The sequence below is a fragment of the Emys orbicularis genome, chromosome 2, assembly GCF_028017835.1.
Source record: "Emys orbicularis isolate rEmyOrb1 chromosome 2, rEmyOrb1.hap1, whole genome shotgun sequence".
NCBI lineage: Eukaryota > Metazoa > Chordata > Testudines > Emydidae > Emys > Emys orbicularis.
In genome coordinates, this window is record NC_088684.1 from 101128843 (window position 1) to 101152744 (window position 23902).

At 38.1% G+C, this 23902-nt stretch overlaps 1 protein-coding gene and 1 non-coding gene across 2 annotated transcripts; both read left to right on the forward strand.

Annotated features, from left to right (window-relative positions):
- Positions 1-2609: 2609 nt before the first annotated feature.
- Positions 2610-22377, forward strand: LOC135874058 (cytosolic non-specific dipeptidase-like). The gene is made up of 12 exons (XM_065398750.1): positions 2610-2648; positions 6310-6417; positions 9500-9643; positions 10534-10696; positions 12135-12217; positions 12310-12507; positions 13892-13976; positions 16481-16641; positions 18061-18225; positions 19143-19284; positions 20333-20480; positions 22314-22377. The coding sequence occupies exons 1-12, from the start codon at positions 2610-2612 to the stop codon at positions 22375-22377; spliced, it is 1500 nt and encodes a 499-aa protein (XP_065254822.1).
- Positions 6563-6703, forward strand: LOC135875319 (U4 spliceosomal RNA). Its single transcript, XR_010561200.1, has one exon. It is a non-coding gene; the product is annotated as a U4 spliceosomal RNA (small nuclear RNA).
- Positions 22378-23902: the final 1525 nt, after the last annotated feature.

A 23902-nucleotide genomic window follows, 5' to 3' on the forward strand; every position in this document is an offset into this window, starting at 1 on the left:
AATTAACAAATTATATATTTATAAGATGTATAAGAGGCTCCTAAGAACAATCCAGGAAGGTACTGAGCCAATGAAAAGATGACAGTGGCAAATTTGGAATTTGCACTCTCTGTGCCTCCATCCACAACTTTACAGCACTCATCAATTAATCCTGTCCAGCTATACAAGCAAGCTGCCACAGCCAGCTAAGAAGAAATAGAAGAGAACAGCCTTGCGGCAGCAGTGAAAAGGCAACCTTCAACCCCCAATGGACATCACCAAGACTTGAACATGGAGTAGTGAGATGAAATAACTAAACCATTACCAAGGGATTTGATTTGAAAACTCTTGTAATGATTTTATTGGAATATTGACATGCAATTGTAACTGAACAGTTTCTCCTGTTAATTACCAAATGGGTTAGACCATGTATTCCTGGAGAGAAGTCAGGTGCTAAACATCAGTAAACAGAAAACCAGTGGGATTTAACTGGATTTAAGATTTTTGGCTTAAGACAGATCTGTAGATGGCTTTTTCTAAATAACTGGTTTAAATACTTTATTTAATTTGTTTGGATTTTAGTTGCTTACTTTTCCCATTTTAAAACTCTTTTAGCTTATCAATGGTAACCAAGCAGGACTCACCTGACCTTAAACAAAATTATTTTGCCCATCTATAAACAGTTTTCAGTTATCTAATGATATATTAAGATTGAACCCTCAATCATTTTGGGAAATAAGACCTTGGCCTCAACTTACCAAGAGAAAAGGGCCCCACCCAAGCCAGGTCTCCTCTCAAAAGTGTAATCTCTGTAGAAAAACTCTCCACAGAGAGACATCCAGAAGAAATGGTAATAGAAGTAAACTTTGTTTATCATTTGTGTTTTGATTAATGTTTTCTTTTACTTTCTTTAGCAATCAAATAGCCAAGGTTAATAATTATGATCATTTGCTCAGCACTAATCGTGGTGTCCTCTATGGTATGTAAAAAAAAACCCTTTGCCTAAAATAGTGAGTGTCACATGCCTGTCTTGGCAGTAAGAGATAACTAGTAAGAGCTGGCCTGCCATTTCTTGTTTATCTAGACTAAATATATTTAGTAACTTTTGGGATAAAATTACTTGGCACTCAACAATTCCTCTCCCCCCCCCCCCCCCCCCCCCCGTTTGCTCTCTGTCTTAAACGTTCAATCTAGAATAAATTCTTAGGCCAGAGTTGCTTCCTGGGAACCAGGCACTGATGTTTGGGCTGAGATTCCTGAAAGAGGTGTTTGCTTGCATGCCGTTTGTGACCCCCTCTGATCTAGGAGTGGAGTGTACAGTGTGAATAAACAGAATTACACTAAGAAAATATGCAGACACTATGTCACTGTTTTCTTTTCCAACAGGAAACTTACCTGCAAGGCCCCAATATCTGCTACTGCTCAACAGAGGGGCAACAGTATTATATCCATTTCATAGATGAGTAAATGAAAGGACAGAATTGTTAGTGAAATGACGTGCCCAAGGTACCAGTGTAAGTTGGTAGCACAGCTAAGAATAGAACTCTAACTAGTACTGAGCTCTAACCATCCAATCACACTTCCTCATTCAGTTTTCCCTTAGGACTTGCTGAAGTTTGGAACTCTGTGTATTCTCTCTCCAGTCCATTTAGCAGATCACTGAGTTCTCTAACCCAGTGGATTTTGGGCTGGGAGAAGACAGTAAAAATCATTTAGTTCGCTGATATTTTCCTCTCCCTGTGCATGCCTAAAATGCAACTAAGGTTCCTCAAACCCTTTTGATTTCATTAGAACTTCTACTTATCTTTACAAGTCTTTAATCTCCCTGAGCAACCGAGTTTTCTGCTCTTCTCTTTAGCTGGCATTTTCAGGCCTTTCAATGTGTTTCTGTCATATCAGTAATTTAAAGCAGTTAAAGAGCCTTTAATTTCATATGTTTATACTGGCAAAGCCCTTTGAGATGCATTCACTGTTTGCAGCATTTCTCCAAAGTCAGCTTTTCCTGTGCTGTTTGTTTTTCTTCATCCTCTGCAATCTGTGGAGCTCTGTGCTGCATTGCTGTGAGTTTAGGCTAATTGCATTGGCAACCACCTAAGGCCAGAACCTAAACAATAATTTCACACGCAAGAATTTACTCATGATTATTTTTGACCAACTTAGTGGAGAGAAAGAACCTCCTGCCACAAGACTCACATGAAATAATTGTGTAAGACTATTATAACAGGGTTACATATCTTAATAAAAATGTTCTCTTTATAGTAAGTCCAGACAGTTGAGGAAAGGAAACATCTCTTCATAATCTGTCTCAAATGAACCATAAGAATTGGGGTTTAGAGGAGAGATTTATTCCCTGGGTAAACTGGTATTAGTCAAGCAAAAAATTAATACTGTTATCTCCAAGTTGATCATGGCAGCCTAGGTATTCTGAATCTAAGTAAATGTGACAGATGTTTGTTCTACAGATATCGTTAACAAAATATTTGGAGAGACTAAATAACTAATGGTAATCAAGAGAGAAAGGGGGTGGGAATGGGTTATTGGACAAGAGCCTGCTGGAACCTGAGATAAAAGGAAGTCAACACAGATCAGACCGTTACCCTGTTACGACCACCTCTACCACTAATGCACTAATGAGACAATTTTGGAAGCTGCTCCATTTCACAGCCATGGTAAAACATTTCCTGGTTCATTTTTATACTTTCTTGTTGTTGTTATGTTGCACGAGATAATTATGCTACAGCCTAAAGAGAGTTTGAGCATTTTTGAAAAATCACAATATTTAGACACCAGGAGGGTATTCTGTTTGGGGAGCCCCAGGGCACAGGAAGAGGATGTTTGAGAGAGTCAGACATTTTGCATTTAGTTACAAATGTCCTGTGTGGGTATGTGTGCTTATATAAATATATGTAAAGAGTGTGATAACATTGCAGTTTTGGCAAACATAGAAGCACTATCATTAAAAGCAGAGAAAAATAAAGGAGAGAACTGAGTATGCAAACAGCAAAATGACTTCAAAGGAGTTTAGGGAGGAATTAAAGCAAATTTTAAAAGGCTCAATTGACTTAAATAATTTTATAGAGAATTAAAAGAATTCCAGACTTCCTAGGTTAAAAGCAATTTATCATAAACTTAGAGAAATTTCAGCTCTTCAAGGACCCAGTCTTGTTCCCACTAAAGAATCAATGAAAATTTTGTCATTTTCTGGAATCAGGATTTGGCACCGGTAATAGAAATTTCAACAAGAAAAGCTCTTTTTTTCTGCTAGGAAAAAAAAGAGTGAGCACAGCCACTGAAGCAAAATTAATAAGTAATAGTAATTTATATAATACTAGTGCTTACATCACACTTTCCATCCATTGATTTCAAAGTGCTTTACAAAGGAAAGTAAATGACCAGTCTAAGCCATACCATGCTGAGCATGTATTAACCTTAAAGAATATCTTCTGATTCCCACTTTTCACAATTTTCAGAGGTCTTGATTGTTTACTTTTTTAAAAGCCAAATCCTGATCCCAGCCAAGTCACTGGCAAAACTCTTATTAAATCACAGAATCATAGGACTGGAAGGGACCTGGAGAGGTCATCTAGTCCAGTCCCCTGCACTCAAGGCAGGATGAAGCATTATCTAGACCATCCCAGACAGGTGTTTGTCTAACCTGCTCTTAAAAATGATGGAGATTCAACAACCTCCCTAGGCAATTTATTCTAGTGCTTAACCACCCTGACAGGAAGTTTTTCCGAATGTCCAACCCAAACCTCCCTTGCTGCAATTTAAGACCATTGTTTCTTGTCCTGTCCTCAGAGGTTAAGAAGAACAATTCTTCTCCCTCCTCCTTGTAACAACCTTTTATGTACTTGAAAACAGTTATCATGTCCCCTCTCAGTCTTCTGTGTCCAGACTAAACAAACCCAATTTTTTTCAATCTTCCCTCATAGATCATGTTTTCTAGACCTTTAATCATTTTTTGTTGCTCTTCTCTGGACTTTCTCCAATTCGTCCACATCTTTCCTGAAATGTGGCGCTCAGAACTGGACACAATACTCCAGTTGAGGACTAATCAGTGCGGGGTAGAGCGGAAGAATTACTTCTCGTGTCTTGCTTACCACATTCCTGCTAATACATCCAAGAATGATGTTTGCTTTTTTTGCAACAGTGTTACACTGTTGACTAATATTTAGCTTATGGTCCACTATGACCCCCAGATTCCTTTCTGCAGTACTCTTTCCCAGGCAGTCATTTCCCATTTTGTATGTGTGCAACTGATTGTTCCTTCTTATATGGAGTACTTTGCATTTGTCCTTATTGAATTTCATCCTATTTACTTGAGACCATTTCTCCAGTTTGTCCAGATAATTTTGAAGTTTAATCCTATCCTCCAAAGCACTTGCAACCCCTCCGAGCTTGGTACCATCCGCAAACTTTATAAGTGTAATCTCTATGCCATTATCTAAATCATTGACGATATTGAACAGAACTGGACCCAGAACTGATTCCACTCGTTATGCCCTTCCAGCATGAGAAGTGGGAACACAATTTGGTACAGAGTGAAGAAGCCAAATGACGTTCAACTTCTCTGTCTCTTATTTATCTTGTAAATAGTGCCAAGTGTGCAGACAGCATTTGAAAAGAAGAGCCAAACTAATGAGTCCCTTCCACTTACTCCAAAGTACTGATGGTAGCTCAATAGCTTAGGTCCAATACTTCTCTATGCTTTTCATTTTGCATTAAATAAAGGCTGACTCTTGGGATTTGGCACAAATTACACATTTTGTAAAGTTAAAAACAGCAACAAAATGCTTAGAGCTGAGCTGAAATGCTTCTTAATGAGATAAATAATACTGGGTGAGAGCCTAAGTCAGTAACTGAACTCATGTAGAGTGGAGCGTAAGGGGCAACAGGGCGATAATGTACCTTCCTGCCTCACAGCCACCCAGCACCGGGGCAAGGTAGGGCCACACAAGAGTGGCCCTAATTTATGCAACTGGCATAAGGTCCCTCAGGGCTGTTCCTGAGCTCCCTCAGGGACCTCACCTCATTGGGGGATAGGGCATAGCTAGAGCTGGCTTCTTCCATCCCCCCTCCCTTCCCCATCCTTTTTAAAATCAAGATTGGATATTTTTCTAAAACATATGCTCTAGGTTACACAGGAATTGTTTCAGGGAAGTTCTATGGCCTGTGTTGTGCACCCCCAACATGCTCCCTGCCTCCCTCTTTTCCTTTATAAAGGGAGCGTTTGGGGAGAGGGGGTGGGAGATGGGAGGCACAGAAGGAAGTGGAGTTTTCCCCAGCACAAGGAGAATTCTCAGATGGCCACCGCTGGTGCATTACGGCTCTTTTGTGAAGAGCCTTACTGATTCTCTTACTGAAGAATCTGGCTCTAATGTGTGTAGATTTTATGGGGCAGATTCTTGCCTATACTCTGGCTCCCTTTTACCAGTCTGCCAGTGCAAAGGGGCTGTAAAAATAGCAGGTCTGGTTGTATAGGGATTCCCTGAGCATGGGGGAAATCCCTGAATGAGGTAGGGTTACCACAGTAGTGCTTATACCACTCCTCATTCATAGCTCCCTGGCTTTGTAAAGCACCCGGCTGCACCTTTATTCATCAGCTTTCAGAATGTCCTCAGTGCTCCTCTAAAGCATCCCCAGAACATTAGCCCCACAAAGGTGCTATAAATATATTTTATCCTCTGAGGCTGAATACAGACCTATAAATACAGTATGTACTTTAAAAAAAAAAAGCATACAGCATCTGAGGTTGTGGAGTGGGAATCTGAGATACTAATTGTTGTCATACTGGCCATTCCCTCCCTCTACTAACCCAACATCTTTCCTTCTTTCTGCAGAATGTGTCAGCTGCTATCATCAGGTGACTGGAGCTGTGATGTTACAGTGATCACTTTAAAAGTTTCCCCATTTTGTCCCACCAGTCTAAGAAATACACTCAATACCTAAAACATGTGATACCACTGTGTCATGGATCCACAGGATTGGTGCTGTACTCCTAGCTTTTGAACAGTCTCCAGGAGGAACAGCTTCAGTGTAGCCAGACCTCCAAGGGGTCCCACTCTGCCTTCAGGGGCTTCAGCACTCCTGTTTCACACTCTGAGCTCTGATTATTAGGGACCAAGAATGTAGCTAGAACTGGAATAACATGAAATAAATGTCTTCCTAAGTGTTTAAGCATTACCTGACCCTGGTATTAACTAAGCTACCCAGGTCATTCTTTGCAATGGCAATATATCTTCCTGGAAGCACACAGACTGAGCATTGTATAAAGTCTGAGAATCAAAGGATAAACTTGTTCTACAACATTTCAATTTTCTTTTACAGACTGCCCTGGTGCTTGCCATATTGTTCGTGTCACTTACTACAGCAGTATCTGTGCCTTCAGATCAAATATTTCAGTATATTGAAGAACATCAAAATGAATACGTGCAGGTAAAGCCCATTGCTGCACAGTAAAAATGTTTGCAATGTAAATTTCTAGTCGTATGAATTCTCAAAGTAGGTTAGACTTTAAAAAATAAAAAATAAATCCTAAAATGGTTCAATTAGTGATCATAGCATACTTGGTATTTTACTTCTGGTCACGCAGTGGCAGTATCATAGCCAATGAGGTTAATCTGAGGTGTGATTATTGCTAGTTGAAAACTTCTTTGCTCTTTTTGGATGAAAAGTGATATATGTATATATGCAATGAATTATTTTGGATAATATTTCATATGATTTTCATAAGAAAGTAGTAGCAATAATAATAAATACCTAGTTCTTGTATAGAGTTTTTCATCCATAGATCTCAAAGTGTTTTACAAAGGAGTAAGCAGACTTATATCAGTTTTCTGTTTCTTTCTGCTAATAAACTTTAGCTTTCTAAAAGTACTACATACAGGGCAAGTATTTTTTAACAATAAATAGGATAAGGAATCAAAAAAGGCCAAAACCTCACCATTGGAGTTTTTAACCTAAGTAAGATATGCAACATTTTTCCTAGGACCCAGAGTATTCCGTGTATCTATAATAACAGAATTTATCACAAAATGCACCCTTTGCCAAACCGTTACTATAAGTTTGTGTTCTGGAATATAAACTTTATATATTTATATACTGTAGTGCTCATGATTGTGAAGATAACCTTGAAAACCTGAGTTTTGTGTAAAATGATTCAGTGTTGTCTTCCTCACTCTGCAGCCAGCCTGAAACAATACCTCTGAACTGACCTGTTCATTTCCAGTAGTTGTTGACACGGAAGCCTAAAGATGACATTTTAAATGTTGAAATTAACTATTCTGCTACTCATTATTTTAGCAGAAACATCCAGCTAAAGTTCCTCATCTAGTCCCTACCCAGCTACCAAAACTTCTAGCTTCTCCCCTGACAACTTCTACTATGCAGCTATGCACTGTGAATACAAAAAAAGCATACCATATTGGTAACTGGAAATGTGGGGACAGTTTAAAATAAAGGAATTAAACATCAAAATAAATAACACAAGGGACACTGTACTGATTTAATAAATCATTTTCATATTTAATGCATTAGAAAGTTAAATTTCAATGAACCTGCCATAAATTTACAGGCTAAATGTTAAAATATGACATCATAGGATTCCATGGTTGTAGCTTCTTAGAGCCCACTTTTAAAACCCTAATTCACATTGAGTTAGTACCTTTCTACATAGGAATTTGCATTTATTTCAACAGGACAACTGGTGGAGCAAGTTACAACCCAACATGAATACATTGGCCAGAATTGGGTCCTCCTTGATTTCCATATGAAATGGGTTCAGTTTACAAATAAAAAGATTCTTAATACATTTTTAATAAATGTCAGCCTTGCAAATTTGATCTGAAATCCACGACTTAAGCTGAGTTCTTTCCTTCAACATATCATCTTCAGTGATAAAGATTCTAATGACAAATTTAGGCCATCACTGACCCCTGTACAACCTCATTGTTTAGGTAATATGTCCCCAAGAACGCCTTTGCAAAACCATTTCCTTCAATGGATTTGTAGAGGTGCAACTGTTTGGAATTTAACAAACAAACAATTCTACTGATGATGCACAAGAAGCAGTAGAATTCAGCTCTCTCTCAGCTGCATTGGCTCTACAGTGCTATCATTAGTGAAAAACAATAGAAACTTATTATTGCCGCTAACAACAACAAAGAAGACCCTAAGTACACATAAGGAGCAGATTTCTGGAGTAAGAAGGTGCCATTCATCCATAATCAATTTGCAGAGTAGAACCACGTTTCAATTTCTTAGCTTTCTTAATTTGTTTAACCCACTTAGGTCCCAATGAAGGAATGTTCTGCATCCATGAAGAGCTCATTGCAGGATTCAGGCCATAGTTGATATTTAAAAGCTATGTGAATGAGGATAGAACAATGAATGTGATTGTCAAGCTGTCTGGAGTGGCTCACAACCATGAATGCCAGCCTCAGGGCAGACTGTCAGAAAGCAGGGCAGAAACCCCAAATTAGTTGTATGTTCTCCAATTAGATTTCAACCAATCCAGTCTCAAATGTGAATTTCTAAAGAATTATAACAGTCATATCATGGAGACACAGACAGACTCCTGGCCATTCCAGTCTATCTTGACATCCAGGCAAGCTGGAGTATGTGATAGATGGCCGTTTTACATCTAAGATAAAAAAATATTCAGGTTACTCCTAGGCCCAAAGGACCAGTCGCTTACCCCAGGTAAATTGTACTCAGCTCTCAAACCAAAGACAATGCCTGTAGCCAGTCCTGTAATAAACTAACTAAAGATTTATTAAGTAAGAAAAGAAATTAGAGTTAATTATGAGGTTAAAACAGGAAACATACACACACAAATGAGTTACAGTCTTAGATTTTAAAAGGTAATATAAGCTTCTATAATAAGCAGCTTTATATGTCCCTTAGGGCTGACCCATGCCAAGCAGCATGGAGATCTCTTGCTTATGTTTAGGAATCTTTGCCCCTCAGAGTCTAACCAGCATAAAGATCCAGATCTCCTTGTCAAGGATTTTTATCCCCTTCACCGCAGAATCCAAACTGATAGAACAAGTGTCGGTGCCTGGCTCCTCTTCATGTAGGTAAGGAGGGCAATCAACCAGGTCTTTGTCCTCTTGATGCCTTACAATGGCTCATCTGGTTTCAAAGGCCCTCTTGTCTGCTGGACCAGCACTTTACACTAATTAATGCTTCTTTTCCTGTTTGGTGAGTTACATAATTACAGAGGTTTACAATGAAAACACTCAATATAAATTTATACCAAGCATTGTCTAAGCACTAAACACATTCTTATAACACTAATATCTACTTTATCTATACTAACACACCAGTAAGCCAGACTGGTTTCCAGGTCTGCATTTGTCAGTGTTCAGTGAGGCCCTGGGTCTTGGCATTAGCTGGCACCTGGTCTGTCAGCGTCACGGTGATGTTTTCAGGTAACTTTCATTTCAGAGGGCTGTAACATCAGTTTAGAGCGATACACTGCATGTAGACCATCACCTTCAATTTTCTTATCCTGCAGAGACTCAAAGATTGGGTGGCCATAGAAAGTGACTCCAATGACCCTGCAAAGAGACATCTGGTTATAAACATGATGCTTTTGGCAGAAGAGAGGATAAGAAAGTTAGGTGGAACAGTTGAGATGGTAGATCTGGACATGCAAGAGGTAATACATTTTCACTGTGTTTTCAGGATACAAATCTAAGTATCTATAACCAGCTTTTGTCTAGTGATATAACCGTGTTATCTAAGTGCTGTACAAATTAAGAAGCACACCTATAAAATGGGTTACCACTGTAACTGTAAGTATGGTTTTTCTTTGGCTTTTGCATCAATAAGTAAACTGCAGACTACAAAAAAGGCCTCATTTTATATACACAGGAACCAATAGTGTAATCCTGGTGGATTAAGTGACCAGAATTTAAAGGGCCATCATCAACTTTAAAATCACGTTTATGAGGCAGGGGAGCCAGTGAGCTATGAAGATCCTTTCCTCCCCTTTTTCAGAGGCCCAGAAGAGGGGATGCCAGGAGACAACAGGAAACATAATTTCTGTTCCTGACCCCCAAGGCTTAGAAGAAGTAGAACTGGATGTCGGTGGAAGCATCTGCCTCCTAGCGCTAGAGCTTCCAGAACTTTTCCTTATCCCCTTAAATCCGAGGCACTGCACACACCAGTGATGTTTTTAATGTTATGTGACTGGAACTACGACCAACCTCCTGCAACAAAATGGTTTGCACGTCCCTAAGACCATTTCTTATTTTGTGCTACAGCTAGCATTGTTACTCTTTTGCTGCATATATAACCATTCACTGCTCCAGAAAATTATATATTCTTGCATAATAGCCTTAGGATGTAGATTCTAGTCTGCTTCTATATAGCAGTCATTCTAAAATTATTTTTACAAGGACAGAACTAAACAGAAGACATTCAAAAATCAAGACAAGTAGGATCAAAATCATCCCTGGTGCAAACTCCAGTGACTTCATCATCTATAAATGCATGTTTTGGAAGCCTCTATCAATGTATATAATGAAACGCTTTGATTTATTTTAGCTACCCAATGGAAACAAAATCTCTTTGCCACCAGTTATTCTGGCAAACATTGTAAAAGATCCAAAAAAGCCTACCGTTTGTTTTTATGGGCATATGGATGTGCAGCCGGCAAAAATTGAGGATGGATGGTCAACAGAGCCTTACATATTGACAGAGAAAAATGGTAAGTGCTTGAGCTGCTTGAAAGCTTTCAGCAACTGGCTTATCATGTATACAGTCAGACCCTTTATACTAAAGCAGCTTCCCTACCATGAAAGAAAAAGAGGAAGATCATTCAAATAACATCGAAACAAATAATTCTGTTCAGGTAAAATAGAAAACCTTCTGGGAAATGCCTTCCTTGTCTGGGAATAGATTTTCCACTAAAATCCTTTGAACTTTCCCCCCCTTATATGCAAAAATAAGCACTTGTCTTAAAAATACAGATGCACGGAAGATCTTGCGCCAAATTCAGATTGTATCTTGCACATATGCCTACACCAGAAATTAGAGCTGAAATTCTGAATCCACTGAAGCCATAGGAGTTTTGCTATTGACTTCAGTACAGCCAGGATTTCACCTGAGGTGTCCAAATAGGGTACAACTTTTGTGCCTCACTACCAGTTCCTGTCAAACACACAGAATCCATGCTCTGCTGTTCCTCCATGGCTAGAAAAGCAGGAGAATTCTGGGGCAGGAGGCATGGTTGAGACATTTAGCTCCCTTGATCAGCTATTATATTCCCCCATTCAGACTGCTTATGTTCCTGCTGAGTACTCTGTATGGATGGCTGTGCTGAATTTGTGGGCATTCCTGGTCTGATCAGAATAAGGGTGCAAAACCATATTGCTTTTGTACTATTATTTTCTGCCAGTTTTGGAAGGCAATGCTGAAGACAACCTCACTTTAGCCCCTTCCATTCAGCTTGTTATAAAATTTCTCCTACTCAACTATCAGCTACCAAAGAACTTTAATTAGAAATGAGCATACAAAAGGAAGGGTGTCCAATATAAACATTTACTACAAGTAAATATGGACTTTGCAATTATTACAGTACAAATCCAATAATGGAATTTGGAATAGCAAAGGTTGAGTACTCCAGCTACATTTTGAACATCAGGGGGATAGCTAGTCCTAGCTTCAGGAGACCTTGTTATTCAAATATGATTACTTTTTCTACAGACCACGTAGAGCTCTGTGTTACATATACAACCTGTCAAAACACTATTTTAGTTGTATGCAAGATCATAAATAGAAGGAGGAAATACTATGGAGTTTGTAAAGATTTTATATTTATTAATAGTTTAAAGAGTAATTCTATTTTAAAAATTAATTCAGTAAAATATTGCATCCTGGGGCTATATATTTATTAGTGATTTCCACATCAGATATGGTCAGCTTATAAGTAAAAAGATAATTTTCTAAAGGCCATCCTGGCAAATTCATCCTGAGTTCTGAAAGTCTAGCTGGTTTCTTTCTTACTTATTCAGTGCACAATGATGAGTAATAAAATTTCTACAGATCAACTATGCCTCTATTACACCTGTGCAACATCAATGTCTGCACTTGCCTAATGAACTAACTTTATTAGTTATCCCAATCACATTCTATTTGTTTTCAAGGCAATCTCTACGGACGAGGTGCATCTGATGACAAAGGACAAGTTCTGGCTGTGCTGAATGCAATTGAAGCACTTCAAAAACATGCATGTGACTTTTTCTTCCTTTATCAATAAGTTTGCTATTTGCAACTATGTAACCAATTGCTTATAAAACTTTTTGAAACATTTCCTTATAGGAACTTCCTGTTAATGTAAAGATTCTGCTTGAAGGTATGGAAGAAGTAGGGTCCATTGGGCTAAATACGCTAGTTGAACAGAGAAATAGTACATTTTTTTCTGACGTTGATTACATTGTGGTCACTGACTCCGCATGGCTCAGCAACAAACCTGGTATTACATATGGGACCAGAGGAAACTGCTACTTCTTTGTTGAGGTATAGTGCAAAAAGAAGCATGATCTTATACTCTCATTAACTGAATATTACCTGAGTATTTATCAAGTGGCTTTATATTTATCCAGGTCCAAACACTAATAGCCCTACTGAATATATAAACTCACAGGGTTAAAGGTAGATATAGGATTATACAGTGATTCCATCTCTGTTATATATGGTAGTAATTTTAAGGCTGAACTAAAGGAATCACCACTTTCTAGTACTGGTATATAGAAATAACAATAGTAAGTTCACATATAAGCACATTATGGGTCAAATTATCCTTTCAGTTGTACCAGTGCAACCTCACTGAAATTAACTAAGAGGAGAATTTGTCCCTCTATATATTCAAAGGGCTTTACAAAATATTAGCTAATGAATTAAGGATTTTCTGTACATGCCAGTCTCCAAGGAATTTATCTGGGATCATGAAATACATGGGATTTAAGGTTGCAAGCAGAGATTTATCATTGGTAGGGCTAGTGGTCTATCTTGATAAATTATAACAGCAAGTCATAGTCTGATAGCAGGGAGAGAGAAAAAGGCAGAGGTCATGAATTTATAATGACAAATGACAAAAAATAGGCCACACTATTTTAATCAAAATATCTTTTTTTTTCTATAAAAACTACTTCATTCTCTATAATCTATTAGCTTAAAATGATTTAAAACTCTTATTCTGGTGCCTCTTGGTTCAACAGCAGTGCAGGAAGTTGGAAGTATAGCTCCTGCTTTACCTTCTTCAGCGCTGCTTCCCTGCCTCCGCCTCTGCAAAAGGCAGCTAGGGCACCAGTGTTGTGCAGGCATCTCTCATCATGTCCACTTCCTAGCTATGTAAACGCCATAAGCTTTTACTAAAAAAACCAGAGATATTGTGCCATTTCATAGTAAGCCTGCCCCCAATGACAGGACAATAAAAATGGAACTGGGCACATCATTTTTGTGCTGAAAGTTTCATCCTGATTGTCCAGAAAATATTTATTCTACGGGTACATGTGGAATAGTAGAAAAAAATGAAAATGTCAGTTCTCATTTTTAATACCCAGCATGTTTTTAAAATATATGGCTCTCAAGATTGTCAGACTAGTCTGTCAGCATCAGAAGAAGTAAATGGATAATAGATTCTTTAATATTAAGTCAAATAAATATTATTTAAAGAAAGGTGCATTAGCACATTTGTTTTTTTCCCACAGTGATGGAAAAGAGAACAAAATTGCAAGCAAAACAAAAAACAATAACATATAAATTGTGGTAATATACCTAGAAATCCTGAAATGAAAATGACCATAGACTTTTCCTGTTGAATTAAACTGAAAGCTTACACAGCCTTCTCCATGGCTTGTAAAGGAAGTATCAAGTGTGTTCATCTACGCTATTTTTGCAGGTAGAATGTGCTAAACGAGACTTACACTCAGGGGGCTTTGGAGGAATATTACATGAAGCAATGAATGACTTAATATTTCTGTTAAGTAAGTATTGCTTTAATTATCTATGAATAAATGTCATGTTCCAGGTCTGTCATGTTCCATTTCAAAGCATATCAGGTATTGTTCTGACGCCCACCAACTAAAAGCACAGGAATATAAAAACATGAATTACATGTACTGGGCCTGGTACTGACATTGTTACTCAGACAAAACTCCTATTAATTCTCATCAGACTTTTTCTTAGTAAGGACTAAGTAAAGAAGACTTCTGGTTTCGATCCATAGTATGCATAATTGCAAGTGCTGCAGCATTTGATCCAACGGTGTAATTTACTTTAATTATATAGGGCCAAGTTAATTTAAATGGGCAATTCACAAAAAAAGGAACAACTCTGTGGGAGTAGGGATGGCAGGATTAGGCCCATATTTATTTTAAAGCAACACCAGCAACTTGTGTTTGTGTTTGTAACATTGCAACCCCAATTCTGTTTGTTTCATGTACCATGTATTGGATAATAACATGAAAGGATTCTGTATTGTTAAGCTATACTGGATCTTTATTAAAGCAACTATTTAAACAGGTGCTGCAACTGCAGCTAGCATTCAAACTGTGTGCAGACAAACAGACTTCCTGGTGTCTCCTCCAAACTCTTTCCTCCTGCAACTTGTGCTCCTCCCTCCAAGTCCCATGGGGGTTGCTACAAGGTTTCTTACAGTATGTGGTGTTTTAACTACTTTAATGCAGTTTTAAGGTTGAGATTTTAATCAAATGAAGAGTATCTTTGTCAGTTAATAATTCACTTCAGAAAGAAATTGCGCCATCCAAAAGCAACAGGCCTAGCTCACAAGCTAAGTGTGAAAGCAACTCTCCTTTTAGTAGTAGGTAAACCTAGGTTTAGTCCAAAGGTCATAGCTTTTAAATAAAAGCATTAATCTCCAAAGAGAGGAGACAAAAAAGGGCAGAGGCTTTAGGTGAATTTGGTAGAAAATGAATAAAGCAAAGAGATGCTCAGAATAGGAGATAATGTGCAGTACAAGGACATTGAGCAATTAAAGTAATAAGACTACTGCACCAGAGATTGTGAGGAGGCCACCCATCTAAGAACTAACCAGGCCGCAATCTGTTAGCTTTAAATGTGGAAGAAGATTAGGTTTATTTGCATTGGTATGGACTTTCTCTTTATGTATCCAGCCACTGCTTTTTCAGTTGCAACCTACTTTGACTCCCATTATTTATTCACCTCAGGGTACATTATTTAGGTTTTTTTCTACCAATATTTTATAAAGTTCTGTGCAAGTAAGTTGAAAAGTTAAGGAGGGATTTTGATGTAAGAAAATGGTAATGAGCAATGCTCATTCTGAGTAAAAGCTCCTAATTTTATGTATCTAATCTCTGTGGCTGACAGCTGTAGAATGTTTTTAATGTGTCTATCACAACAGTATATAAGGTAACAGTATGTGCACCAGGTGTGCAAATTTACATATCTACATGTTTTTCTCCTACATACATAGATTGTCCCCACTGTTAATTTATTTGTGCCAAAACAGAAACACCCACCTGTAGTTATTAAATTTTAATTATAATACTGATTAACAATACAATGTAAGTTTTCAAAGTTTGATGTACAGCACCTTGCATCTTTTTTTCCTCCATTGGGTTTCTAAGAGCCTCATGGAGATTAACTGCCCTGATCCTTCTCCTCTTCTACTCCCTCTCCTGCATAAGTCTCTCTTCAGGAGGACTTTTCCTCCAGAAGTCTGATTTATCTGGACCTTGTCAGCTCTCTACAGGCTGCGTCTACACTACAAGCTAGGGGTGTTATTCCCCTGCTTGTGTGCATATATGCTCATGCTAGCTCTAAGCTCTAAACTAGCGTGAGTATAAATAGCAGTGTACCTGGGGTTGCACAGGTGGTGGCCAGGGTAGTGGCAGCAGCAGCACAGGCACAGGTAGCCACAGAGGAGGCATAGCTGAACTGTGCTGAGTACTTACTCAGTAGTTTCAGGTGAGTAAATATTTAGCATGACGGCTCAGCTGTGCCTCCATGACTCCACTGTTATTTATACTTGTGCCTGCTCGCTGAGAGGTAATGTGAGTATGTGTACAACAGCAGGGAATTCATACCTCTGGCTCACAGTGTAGGTGTAGTCCATGTATCACAAGAGGGGTCACAAATTACTTTCTGTCTCAGGAAAAAGTGTGGTGCCTTTCCAATCCCTGCTGCTCCCAAAGACAGCAATTCATTTTAGGACTCAAATTTATATCTCCCAGATGACAGTGCCTTGAGTTGCCACTAAATCACAGCTGTAAATAAATGGTTAATTGTTACACATATACTTAAATTAGGCTCAGAAAACTACAGAGCTTGAAAACTGCAATTATAAGTGACATTAAAATATAACAGTAAGGTCAATATTAAACATGAAAACCATCTCTGCAGAGTTTTTAACATTTTTTGTTGCAGATTTCTGTTGTCCCTGCAGTGCTTATTAGACATGAATCATCTTTTTCTAGACCAATTAAAATTCATTTGGATTTTTCTCTAGACACCCTGGTAGATTCCTCTGGTCATATCCTGATCCCTGGAATTTATGAAGCAGTAGCTCCTCTCACTGAAAAAGAAAAGAAACTCTATGAAGGAATTGAATATGACCTGGACCAGATTATGGCCAAATATGGAATAGAAGAGTTTCGTAACAAAACTAAGGTATATGTTACATTTATTTTTATATTGGTAATAGAATTTTCCTTCACTGGTTTCAGGCTTCTCAGTTGGAATAATAAATCATAGTCATTACTGAAGTCAATGGGGTTCTTTCCATTGACTTCAATGGGCTTTGAATCAGGCCCTAAAATCAGGGGTTCCTTCAAATCTCTCCTTAATCTCACCAGTGCTGGGACCCTATGTGTGTTACTTGTCTTAGATTTTAGCAAGCTCTTCAGGGCAGGGACAGCTACTTCTATATGTATCACTAACACAATGGGACCCAATCAAGATTAGGCCCTTTGGACAACACGGCAATATAAATATTAAATGACGGTGGTCAAGAACAACTTTTGCTTTGTGATAGGATCACAGATTGCCAGAATTCTACCGACAAAATTCTGCTCTCGGTTGAACAGGTACTTCAGTGGGGGTTTCACCCATATAACTGAGTGCAGAATTTGGCCCAACCGAGAAGTCTTTTATTTGCTAATACACCTATCTCTTGGAAAAACCTGCGTAATCCTTATAGTACCCACTGCAAAAATGACACCTTTGTCAGCAAAGAGATAAATGGTCATGCTCAGTGACTAACATGGAGTAAGGATTTGGATATCCCAATATATAAAACTATGGACTGTATATAAAATAATATATAAAATATATAAAATAATATATAAAACTATTGAAGACTGTGACTCATCTAACAAAAAACTCACCTAAAGACGCGACCCCCTTAAAAATACATTTATTAACTAAAATATTGGTCACTGTTCTATTTTTAATGCCACTTACGTTTTTCTTCCAGTTGGCATATGTAACATCCATTACCACTCATGGAAGTTGTGGGCCCATATCACAAGGAAATACACTGACTGGGCATTCTGAAGATGCAAAATTAGTATAAAATCTGTATTTCATGTGGTGTGGTTTGTTCTGAATGCTCATGACTGATCTGATATCATATAAAGCACCTTAAATCTTGAAGCTAAGATACCTACAAACCTAATATTTATATTTGAGATACTGTACTTTCACTGACTTGCTTTGTGGGCTTGAGAAAGATGAATTCTATGCACTTCTATAGTGGCAATACTATAAATGCTTGAAAGCTGGATATTTTATATGTAACAGATATTATGGTGTAATAAATGGATCTCTTTCATTTTGTTACAATGAGTTACCTTTAAGAAAAAACAAGCCGTGGAAGATTTGGCACAGTCAATCTCTAGGCAGATTTATATATAGCACACTTACATACACAAAGAGTGGTTTCATGTGGAAATAATAATACTGAGACTGCTTGTCTAAGAATCATGTATGCAATCTGTTATTGTGAAGTAACATGAAGTGCTAGCTAATTACAGATTATTGTTTAATGCCTCCTCTGCTTTAATATATTTACATTTTTTACATCTTCAGGAAGAATTATTAATGCAAAGATCACGCTATCCATCTCTTTCCATCCATGGAATCGAAGGAGCTTTTTCTGCACCTGGAACTAAGACTGTAATCCCTGCAAAAGTAACTGGAAAGTTTTCAATACGTCTGGTGCCGAACATGGAGCCTTCTGTAGTAGAGAAACAGGTAGGATGGTGGATCCCTCCTTTTTTAATTCCTCCTATACCTGTTTATTGCATTCACCCACTTCAAAATGAATGAGTTCTGCACCTGTGACGCTTAGCAGCAAGTTGTTTCTTGGCTACATTTTTGATACTCTGTCCCCTCCTGAGCTGCACTTTGTACTGCTTGGTTGTAGCTGAGGATCTGAGTTTCTGCTATATAAGAAGAAACTAATATAGGGGCATGTATGTCTCCAAGAAGAAATATGATAAACAAAGAACATGTTAAAAATGTCATACTACAGTTTCACTATCTATAATGTACCTATCCCAACAACAGAATCTGGATGTAAATAATATGCAGTCACTCCATATCCCTTTGGCTGCAAATCCAAAAGCATCTATCATTTTCCAAGATCAAATACAAATGACAACCATCAGATTCTGACAAAACCATGGTTTGGTCCCAGGGTTAATCAATCTCCACTTACTTCTGAATAGGTCCGTTGACAGCACCAACAGATGAAGATCTCTGCATCAGCCAGTATAGGAGTAGAGGGTTGACAGCAACAAAAAACCAGCATGGCTGGAACTCTCTTCCCACGCTGTCAAAATTTCACTTTCATTATGTGTCCAAGCAGTGAGATTCTTGAGCTGGATTCTTATTTCATATCTTGAATGTGCGGTGTCGTTGTAGCTGTGTCGGTCCCAGAGTATTAGAGAGACAAGGTGGGTGAGGTAATATCTTTTATTGGACCAAATTCTGTTGTTGGTCCAGTAGAAGATATTACCTCACCCACCTTGTTTCTGTAACATTTTGAGCATTGCAGTTGTGCCTCTGACAAGTCAGAGTTTTAAACAAATGCACAGACAGATGATTTTTTTTTCTCTATGTACTGAATTAAATAAATATTTTCATGTCACTACAATTATTTTCTTTAGGTGACTGACTATTTGAACAAGAAATTTACTGAACTGAACAGTCCTAACAGCATTAAAGTGACCAGTAACATAGGATCAAAGCCCTGGCTATCTGACATAAATGAACCTCAGTATTTGGCTGCAAGGAAAGCAATTAAAAGAGGTTTGGTTGTTTTATAATATGTGGATTATTTGGTACACAACTATGTCACCTTTTGAAAGTATTATCCATAGAAATGAAACCAGGGTATTTCCCTTATTCTGTCTGCACATATTCTTATTGTCCACATAATGCTTTCTAATTTTGACATATTTGTATAGAATTGCACTTTCATACATAGCAGCTTTTATTGTTTGTTGATATGTTTCTTGATATTGACTTGCAAGCAATATTAATGTACATTGTTAACATTTTACTACACTGATGATCACATATATTACACACAGATGTGTCATTCATTGCTCTTACCATTTTTCAGCTCCTGCTGTAACTTGTCTTCAGATGAATACTATTTGTGGCTAGGGGACAGATCCTTGTGCCCATGTAGAATAACATTGGCTTCAGCACTACAAGTGGGTGTAAGGCTCCATTCAGGGGCGGCTCCAGGCACCAGCGCAGCAAGTGCGTGCCTGCGGCAGCAAGCTGTGGGGGGCAGCCTGCCGGTCGCTGGAAGGGTGGCAGTCAGGTGGCCTTCAGCGATGTGCCTGCAGGAGGTCCGCTGGTCCTGCGGTTTTGGCGGCAGGTACGCCAAAGCTGCGGGACCGGCAGATCCCCCGCAGAAACGCCGCCGAATCCGACCACCTGCAGGCGTGCCACCGAAGGCCACCTGACTGCCGTGCTTGGGGCGGCAAAGAACATAGAGCCGCCCCTGGCTCCATTGTAAAGTCATTTGTAGGAACAGGAATTTAAGTTAGATAATGAATACAGCCCACAAGCAGAACACACAAGTATGGGCGTGGGTGAATTCTAATACTTTGAATCCAAGCTTAACAACACCAGATCATAACTTTTTTAGCAGAAAAAGGAAATATCTTTAAGAAGTCCCCATAAGTCTCCCCATCCAGCCCCTCCAACAAAAAATGTAGAAAACAAGTTTATATCCAAATAATGCCTTTAGTTATTCAAATATAAAAGCGGGAAGGATAGTTCATTAAGCTTGTAGAAATTCAGATTAATTTTTTATAAAGCTTATGTTATCTTCACACCCTAGTGTTTGGAAAAGAGGCTGACATGATCCGTGCAGGTGGAACAATTCCAATTGCCACACATTTTCAGGAGGTGACTAGAAAGAGTATAATGTTACTAGGAATAGGAGGACCTGACGATGCTCCACATGGGCAAAATGAAAAGATCAGCAGGTATTTTTTACTCATTTTCTTAAAAAGTTTTAAAGTGTTAATATAATTTCAGAAGAAAAAATATACAATACTGTGACAAATAAAAAAAAAACACCTTGAATTTACATCACTTTTTCAAATGTACATGTAGAACTCCCAGATGTAATTTTGAAAAAGTGGTGTAAATGCAGGCTCCTCACCTCAAATGCTGCTATTTTCCCTTCTCAAAAAACTGTAGTCAAATAATGCACTACAACATATTTGGAATTTTAGGAATTAGTCATTTGAAAACATCCAAGTTGAAGAGCTCCTTTAAAGTAATCAAGTTGGTTAAAATGTGTGTGCCTTCACCCGGATGCTTTCTTTCCTACTTTTCTATGTCCTTGATTCACTTCAACACTTGTATTGCAGTTCTAATGACTGACAGTAGTCAAATTAACTGAAGTTGGCACAGTTTTTAACACAATATCGGTGCATTTGGTTGTGTATGATTTCTTGCATTAACTAATGAGAAGCAGTTTGATAAAAGATGCATGAGGGGATAGCCTGTGAATGTTTTGTTTTAGTGAAACTATAATTAATACTTGAATTTCATACATACAGCTACTGTAAGGTAAACATAGTGAATAATTTGAAGCTAAAAAGGAGGAACACACTTTAATTAAATAAAAATCTACCTCCAAGGAATCTACTGCAAGTTTTATTCTTGATGCTGAACAATAAGTATTTCATTTTTATGTAACTATCTTATTTGGAATTTGAGCACAACCTGCAGCTTCTGTTCAAGTGGCTGAGGTAAAATATAGGGCCAAATTTTTTCCTCAAATCAGTGTGTGTGTGTGTGTGTGACTCCCATTACCTTCCCTAGGAGTTCCATGACTATAACCAAGGGTATAATTTAGAGCTCAGTTCTGCAAACACATTACTTGAATAATTGTATTCATGTGAGTAGTACCAATGATTTCAGTTAAACGTGTATAAATTTTCACAGGATAGGGCGTGAGCCAAAGCCAGCTGAAATCAATAAGTCTTTCCATTGACTTCAGAGGGCTTTGGATCAAGTTCTTAGGGTAAAATTTTCAAAAGGTACTTACAAAATGCTCCAATACATCTGTTAGTCTATAAGGTGCCACAGGACTCTTTGTTGCTTTTTAGGTACCTATAGCTGCAGATAGGTGTCTTTAGATGCCCAAATACCTTTAAACATCTGGTCCTAAGTGATTTAGGAGCCTAATTCTAATTTTCTTGACTTTCAATGAGATTTATAGTGCTAAGTCATTTTTGAAAATAGGACTTAGATATCTAAGTCACTTTGGCCTTGCAACACTGAGCAGAGCAATGTCTAAATACTTTTAAAAATGTGGGCCAAGGCTCCTAAGTCAATTAGGCATTTTTGATTTTCTCTTGGTCCTTAGTTATTTTGTGTGACATGATAGCTAATGATTCAAGCTTAAATAGCAATCAAAATTAAAGCCAAAGCCGTCAATATATTTATCTGACTACTTGAGTCATGACATTGTGTGCATGAAGATTCATAGATTTTCAGGCCAGAAGGGATGATACTGATCATCTCGTCTGACCTTCTGTTTAACACAGGACATAGTAATTCCTGCAACAAGCCCAATCACATTGTTGAACTTCAGCATAGCTTTTAGAAAAGCATTCAATCTTGATTAAAAGTGATGGAAAAATCTATCACACATTTCTTGGTAAGTTTGTACAAAGATTGTCTTTACTGTTAAAAATTTGTTTCTTATTATCATTTATTTCCATGTGAGACAGTATGTGAGTATATCTGAAGAACTCCTATGTTGTGTACAGTGAAATTATACTGTCGGCTCTGTTTTCTTTTAGGTACAATTTCATTGAGGGAACAAAACTATATGCAGCTTTTCTTCAAGAACTTGCTACTGTCTAAAAAAAAAAGGATATGGCTTAGTAAACCTTTATAACTATCCGTATTTGCTTGTTTGATAAGCACATATCACAGAACATATTGGATTTCAGAGTTATCCTGAGTTCTTTTTTTCAAAATTTTAATCTTAGTTTTAAAAAAGAAATTGAACATGAAAAAACAAACACAAACTATCTGATGAAGAACACAGTACATGATATGACTATTATCCCTTTTATATTGCTTCAAAATTAGATAACTATACATGAGAAAATAATTCACCTTTTCTTAGTAATAGCAATGACTTTTTTTTTTTTTTTTTTTACAAATAGCATTGGACTCAAATGGAATGCTTAATATCAGGTGCTGATCTACTAACTGAACAGAACCTTCAGTTTTCTGAGATTTTTTAAATGTAGCCCTTACTGAACTTGTCTTTGATTGATGAGCTTAGCCCAAGTAGCTTAAACAAATATGTATTTTAAACCATTAACTTTATAACATGGCTAAAAGATAAATTTACGTACATAACCTTAGGATGGGATTAAGGGAGTTGATTATGCCAGACCTCAAGGATATACACTCATTCAGCAGTACACCAAACTATCCACTTCGGGATTATTGATTTAGTATATGATGTTCAGCATAAAATCCTAGGCCAAAAAAACTTTTCATCCTGTACTACATCTGCCCAGAAGTTTTGGTCAGTATGAATTTGTTTGCTATCACTTTCTCTGTTTAATAAGGACCAAAGGAGAAAATGTTTTGGTTGAGATTCCTCAGCAGTGAAATGTCCTCCTATATGATGTTTACTGGTGTCACTTCCTCAATTGTTGTGGGGCCCACTCCATTTCCCATTGAAGTCAATGAAAAGACTAGTACTGACTTCAGTGAAGTTGGATCTTGCCTTAAGGGCACTGTGACGGGGCTGGACTAATTGGACGGACTGCCTAATGGTTAGGTCCCTGGGTCACAACTCTCCTCCCATCTCTAGCACCTGCTGCTGGTGATTGCTCCAGTGTGGAGGCAGACTCTCTTCCAGTACACAGTAACTTCGCTTTCCACCAAGTCACCACCGAAGTCCACGCTTTTCCAGAATAAGGGTCCAACAAGGAATGGAAGTCCAACCTCTCCCCATGGTGGGGTGGGTTTGACTCAAAGGTCCCACACTCTTACTTCAGGGCTTACAATATCTTCATCTGCCTTATCTCAAGGGAAGAAGCAGATCTCACAAGTGGCTGATAGGAGAGCCTGGGCCCACCCTCTCTGCGGGACTACAAACCAGGGCTCCAAGTGGCAGCAATATCAAGTATCTAGGAATGCTCCAAGGGTGTCTCCCTGGCCACTCCCTACCACCTACTTTCCCAGTCCAGGGCATGGTCACCACATCTTAAAAAAAAAAAAAAAGAGAGAAATGACAAAGGTACAGAGAAGGGCAAGAACAATAATTAAAGGTATAGAACAGCTTCCATATGAGGAAAGATTAAAACGACTGACTGTTCAGCTTGGAAAGGAGATGATTAAGGGGGGGACATGATAGAGGTCTATA